The following is a 6,665-nucleotide window of genomic DNA, read 5'->3' as shown; positions in this document are numbered from 1 at the left end:
TATATATATATATATCCTTTAAAAAATTACAAAATTACTGTTGTGTTTGCGACCAAATTGATACTTAAAATCGAAGAAAAAAAGGGGGAAAAAGAAGGGAAACGACAAAGGAAATTACAAAGAAGTGGAGGCCGAAGTCAGAAATTGAATTTATTTCAATATTTTCAAATTCTCTAAAATTCTGCAACATTGAATCAATTCAACATCGATTCTTGAATCAAACAAAGGACTTTGATTTAACTTCTTAACTACTAGACATATATAACTTATTTTTCTACTCAATTTGTTAGCGTCTTAAATTATGCCTAAATATATAATTCTGCCCCAAATATTTATGCAGATTTTCAATGAAACTTTAAATTGTAACGATATTTACTATGAACTTCCAAGAAATTGACGTTTTAACTTTAAAGTTAAGTTATTAAACTAGTAACTAAATGACTTAAATACTATACTTTTTTACTTTAGTTAGCGATATTCAAATGACTCAAAACCCGAATAATCCAGACTACCTACAGTTGAGTCAGGTTAGTTTTGCTCTTGGGTTGAGTTAAATTTTTTCTATTTTCATCTAGTTGAATTGATTCTCGAATTGAATATTTTTTTCAAGTTGACCCAACCCAATTCAAATTATATATATTATATTTTAACATTTAGAATTTAGAACTTTTAATATGATCATTACAATGTTTTTTTGTTTAAAGTTTGTAATATATATCCAAATATTTGGGATTTAAACATGTGTATTTTATAAGACTTTAGTTATTACTTATGCATTGTAGATAAATTTAAGTATTTTAAATTAATAAGGGAAATAAAACAATGACCCGACAAAATTACCCAACTCAACTCAAATTTTAAATGTTGGGTTAGAGATACTATTCACTTATTTCAAGTAGTCAACCCAACCAATCCAAATTTTCGGGTTGATTCAAAAAACTCTCTCAACCAAACCCATGTATGCCGCTACCTTTAGTTCATTTTGGTCTATATACTATACTTTTAAAATGGTCATTTGACCCCTCACTTCGGTTCATTTTAATCTCGCAATTTTGAAAATGATCATAACGATCCCTAATTTTCTACTTTGATTCATTTCTCGTCCCTTCGTTTGAACCAAAGTTAAAAATACATGCACCATAGCGAACCAAAAAGAAAGATAGTTCGTATTTAAACCTAATTTAATTATATATAAATAGGGGGATAAAAAATAGCATCTAGAAAAATTGTCCCATCAGGAGAACATAGTCCGCCACTGCATTTAAAATCTCTTTCTCCGTCTGCCCTTCTAGAAGGCCAGCATTAACACCACCAATAAAATACTCTTCACTTTCCTATCTATAAAAAAAAACCCAAGCAAATTTAAATTTTATTTAAAACCTATGAATTTCAATTATTTTTCCTCCATAATCTTCAATGATTTTTCTTTCTAGTTTTCATCTTCTATCTTCAATTTCAAATTCTTGATCACCTATCAGTTTCAATTTGCATTCGAATTAGCAGAAATTACGAACTCAGAAATGATTGTAGCTAAAGAATCTTACAACAGAGAAGAAGATACCTCCATCATCACTGAAGATCCATATCAACATGATGAAGAAGAAGCTGTGGAAACGCTCTCTCTGTGCGACCTTCCAATTTACAGCGATGAATCAAATTGCGATGATTACTCCAAGCCGGATGATGATCAGAGCGCTTCGTTTGATAATGAAGATACGTTCTTCGAGTTTTTCAGCGACGATTTCTCTGTTTCTAATTCAACTTATTCAGGATCTGATAACATAATCTTCTGCGGGAAATTGATTCCCTACAAACAGCCAAACGATTCACAAAACAAAGGAAGAATTACATCAGAGAAAATTTCAGAAAAGAATTGCCTAATTCAAACGAAATCTCACTCGTTCAACGGTAAGAAATCGTCTGTAATTGATAGTCGTGAGATCGGTTATACGAGAACGACGAGAGGAGGAATTAAAAGCTTCGATCCATTTTCGATTTCATTGCCGAAGAATCCAGAGTATGTAAAACGGAAGAGAAGGTGGAAATTGGAGAAATGTGAGTTACCGGAGGAGAGAGCGATGATACTGCAACCGTCGCCGGCGAAATCGCGTTGGTTCGTGTTTCTGTTTGGTAGTGCGAGGTTTCCGAAGGAGATGGAACTGAGTGAGATGAGGACGAGGCAACGGCGGAGTAGTCGGACGGCGATGTTCCGGCCGTCGGAGGAGAGGAAAGTGGCCGCAGGAAGAAGCAATGGGAAGAAGACGACGGTTCAAGCGCTATGGAAGAAAATTCTTAGGGCTATGGTAATAGGGTGTAGTAGCAGCAGCGATCAAAACGGCGCCGTAAAAGCGTCCTTCAGGCCCATTTCAGTCGTGTGAGTTTGGAACGTAGAAAGTTGGTTTTGTTATTTGTGGATTTTTACATGAGGATGGTCGTATATTATTTTGGAATAATTCCTTTTTAGTCCCTACATTTTTCTCTAATTTTTATTTGATCTCCGAATTCTAATATGTTACGCTTTTAGTTTTTAAGTTCGAGTTTTATTACAATTTAGTCTCTAAATTTTAAAATGTTACAATTTTACCTTTGAGATTTGAGTTTTGTTTCAATTTGGTCCCTGAATTTCAAAATTTTATATTTTTATCTTTAATTTTAAATATTCACTTTCAATCATTGACATCAATATCTATTAGTTAATTAAAAATAATTATGAAGTAAAATTTTAAATTTAGTTTTAAAAGTGATAAAGATGGTGAAACTTTTTCAATTATAATTTTTTAACGATTTTTTATTTATTAACATAAATTAACTGACAAAAAGTGAGTATTTAGTAAAAATCGAGTTTAAGAGTGTAAATCTTGAAACATAGGGATCAAATTGAAGCAAAACGTAATATTATCTATTCATTTTATAAAGATTTTTGTACATATGACCTTTTCACAAGGGTCTATATGATTAATGTTTCGTCCCCCACAAACGTATGAAATCTAATAATTTGTTTATGCTGGAGTGCACTAACGCATGAGAAGAATGATGATCGTGATAGAGATGACCGTTGCGTTAGAACTATGATAGAATCGGTCATTCGTAACGTGATACGCGTTAGTGCGCTCTAACGTAAGCAAAATATTAGATTTTATACGTGAGAGTAAATCATTAATTATAAAATCCCATGTGAAAAGATTATATCCTTTAAAAAAAAAATCATTCTAGTTATCAAAATGACTCAGCACAATGGTAGGATGCTCAAACCCCTCATTAGACCAACTTTGATCAAATAATCTTCTCTCTCTCTCTTTTTTCTTTTACTATTATATTGACCATGACAACACATTTAGATATGCAACAAATTTAATTGTGCACTAAATTAAAATATATTTAACAAAACATCAGTTTTTAAGATTAAAACATAAATTTAGTTTTGACATTACATTGAAAGTTTAAAAATTTATAAAATACAAAATTAAAAGTTCATAAACTTAATTTGTAATTTTTAATATTTTTGTAAAACTTTAAACTAATCTCTCTTAATAAAGATTCTAGACCGCAACTATATATATATAATTCATATAAGATTTTATCAATAAATAAAATTTATCAAAAAATGGGAAATGGAATATTTTTAAGATATATATATGATAGAAATGTCGTCAACCCATACAAATGTGAAGATATTGATAAAACTATCTACTTGTCGATAAAAATTTAGTATCATTATTATACGCAAGTGAAATATATATAAGTATATCGTAAAATAATAAAACCTTTTGAGTCTTGTCCCTCTCCATGACACACTTTCAACATCGTGACAGATTTAAAAATAGTTCTTAAAAGTTTTTTTTTTTTTTTTTGGTAAGTATATTCTCACAAATGACTTGATTAAGGTTAAAATTTCCCAAAGTATTACTTTATAAATACCAATTCAAACGTATTTGGTTGTTATTCTATTTTATTAGGAATTTCTTAAAGAACATCGAAAGCAAAAACTTAAAACTATTTAAGAACAAAATTTTCAAAGGTTCTTGGTATTACAATTCAGAGTCAAAATATTTGATATCACATTTTTTCAAAGTGACATTTTCAATTTACAATTGATTGTTATGCATCCACCCCAAAATACAAGTTAGTTCGATAATAATTGGAAATATGGCATATTGGCTTAACGTATTAAAAATGTTCAAAATAACAAGACTTTTTTACCCTTTCAACTCAAACAATTTAAATAGTGAAAAGCTTCATGTCAATTTTTTTAAAAAAATATAATTATAAAAAGTACGTAAATAAATATTAAAAAAAAAACTTCCATCAATGTGCTCGTTTCCATTTGGTCCCTATGTTTCAAAACATTAAACTTTTACTCCTATATTTATTGTTTAATGTTTAGAAGTTCCCTAGATTTCAAAATATTACATTTTTACCCTTAAAGTTTTTTTTAGTTTGTTATCCTTTAATCTCTAGATTTCGAACATTTACATTTATTCTCAAATTTTTACTAATTCTCAATTTAGTATTTGATGCTAACTTTCAATTGACTAATTTAAGACATATAATGTGCATTTTTAATTAGTTTTAATTTTAAGGAAAAGTCAGTGAAAATTAATTTAGTTCTTTTAAATTAATTAACAAAAATTAACAATAAAAATTGAAAGTGGCACTTATGAAAAATAAAAATGATGAAAATGTAACATTATGAAATGTATAGACCAAACAAAAATAAAACTAAAAAAATCTTTTAAGTCAGAAACCTAAAAAACAAAATGAGACAAATCCTAAGGACTGATTTAATAAATAAACAATAAAAATAATTTAAAAGAAAGAAAGAAGAAAAGGGAAAAGAAACTAATAGGTTCAAAAGAGTTGGCATATATTTAGTTTTTAACCGGAGCAAATACCAATTTATAACCTAAACAGAGTTGCATCAATTTAAACATTAAACTAATAATGATACAAATTTAAACCATAAACATCGGGTAAGCCTTGTAATTTTATCAATTAAACATCTAAATTTACATAAACGATTAAATTCAGTCTCTCAAGTATTATTTCTTTAAAAACTGTCCATTCAAATTATAATAGTTTAATTTATTAAATCGATATTTGAAGAAGTCTACACACATACAAGAATTAATACATTGACAATTTTCAAATATAATTCTAATAAAAATTCTAAATTAATTTACTTATAACAAGTTATAAGTATAGTTGAAAAAAATTCTCCACTGATACTTTTCAAACTAAATCTAAGAAAATGTGTAAATTGATATACTTAAAAAATTAGGATTTAAACTGTTAATACTTATGAAAGTTCAAAGTTTAAATTAGTATAATTATTGATTAAAGATTTAGATTGATATTTTTGGGATTGAAATTTTCGATGTGTTTTAATAGTCAACTATAGAATAAAATATCCAAAGACATGGGAAAATGGGAGGAGACATCAACCAGCTCCCTAAAGAATTCCCTGAATTGTCTTCATGCATATATAAAATACAATTTAATGGCAAACTGTCATTAATTAATTGCCTAACTCAAATATGTTGCAACTTATTCTACAATCATATATTTAATAAAAATTAAAATAGTATAAAATATTCTTTTTAGAGGCTGTATAAAATAGCATTGTTTTCTTCAAATTTTACAATATATAAAAGACCAAGAAATATATTTTCATGTAACTGTTTTATAAGAAATAGTCTCTATATAAACGTCACCTTAAAATTGTCCTTATTTTTGAGGCATATTGAATTTTTATGGATGATTTCAGAGTATACTGTAGACTTAACCTTGACGAATTACATGAAATTACAACTACATCAAACAATTCTACAAAGCAATTGCCAAAACGAGCATAAATGAGTTTTGCAAATAGTATATTTTTGCGACTATGAGGTCTATGATTTGAATCTATCACTCCTAATATACTTTAAAATAATAATTAAAAAAACAAACACACAAAGCAATATCTCATTAATAATCCAACCCATAAAGTCAGAAAATTGTCAAAAATGACCTCCTAAAGTTTTAATCTCTCAAAACTAGCACTTGTTTTTAAGAACCCATTATAAATAGTTTTTCTCGATCCATCTAGCTCGAGATTGGCCAACGATATTTACATAAAAATTAAACTTTTTCTAAGTTGATTGTTTTGGGCTTTAAATCCCAAACAGGTAACACCAATATACTATCAAGTTTTCTAAATATTACATAATCTTTTTAAATTTTGACGAGTTCTCAGAGTGTTAATTTTGAAAAGTGAAAACTTGTTACTATTATTTCTGACACTTTCCCCATAAAATTCTTTTGATTTCTTAACTTTCAAAGCTCAAAATTCATAAAATAAAAATAATATCTAATAAATCTAATTTTTAAAAATTTTAAATTTGTCATAAATTCCTTAAGACCCAAAATTTAAAATTTAAACTCGTTTGGTAACTATTTCATTTTTTGTTTTTAGTTTTTTTAAAATTAAGCCAATTAATACTCCTTCCACATCTAATTTCTTGATTTGCTATATACCTTTTTTGAAATTTGGAGATTTAAAAAAAAAAAACCAATATTTGAAATATACTTAATTTTCAAAAACAAAAAACAAAATTGTTTCCAAACAAGGATTTAGATATTTATTGAACACTTTTGAAAGTTTAGAGACAAAATTGACACAAAAC

At 27.7% G+C, this 6,665-nt stretch overlaps 1 protein-coding gene across 1 annotated transcript; it reads left to right on the top strand.

Moving 5' to 3' along the window:
- The first annotated feature begins 1,179 nt into the window (after positions 1 to 1,179).
- LOC120079551 (uncharacterized) lies at positions 1,180 to 2,470 on the top strand. The gene has a single exon (XM_039033772.2). The coding sequence runs from the start codon at positions 1,521 to 1,523 to the stop codon at positions 2,376 to 2,378; it is 858 nt and encodes a 285-aa protein (XP_038889700.1). The 5' UTR covers positions 1,180 to 1,520; the 3' UTR covers positions 2,379 to 2,470.
- The last annotated feature ends 4,195 nt before the right edge of the window (positions 2,471 to 6,665 follow it).

The sequence above is a fragment of the Benincasa hispida genome, chromosome 6 (genome assembly GCF_027475165.1).
Source record: "Benincasa hispida cultivar pf3 chromosome 6, pf3_genome.v1.1, whole genome shotgun sequence".
Classification (NCBI taxonomy): domain Eukaryota; kingdom Viridiplantae; phylum Streptophyta; class Magnoliopsida; order Cucurbitales; family Cucurbitaceae; genus Benincasa; species Benincasa hispida.
This window is presented reverse-complemented; position numbering and strand designations above follow the sequence as displayed.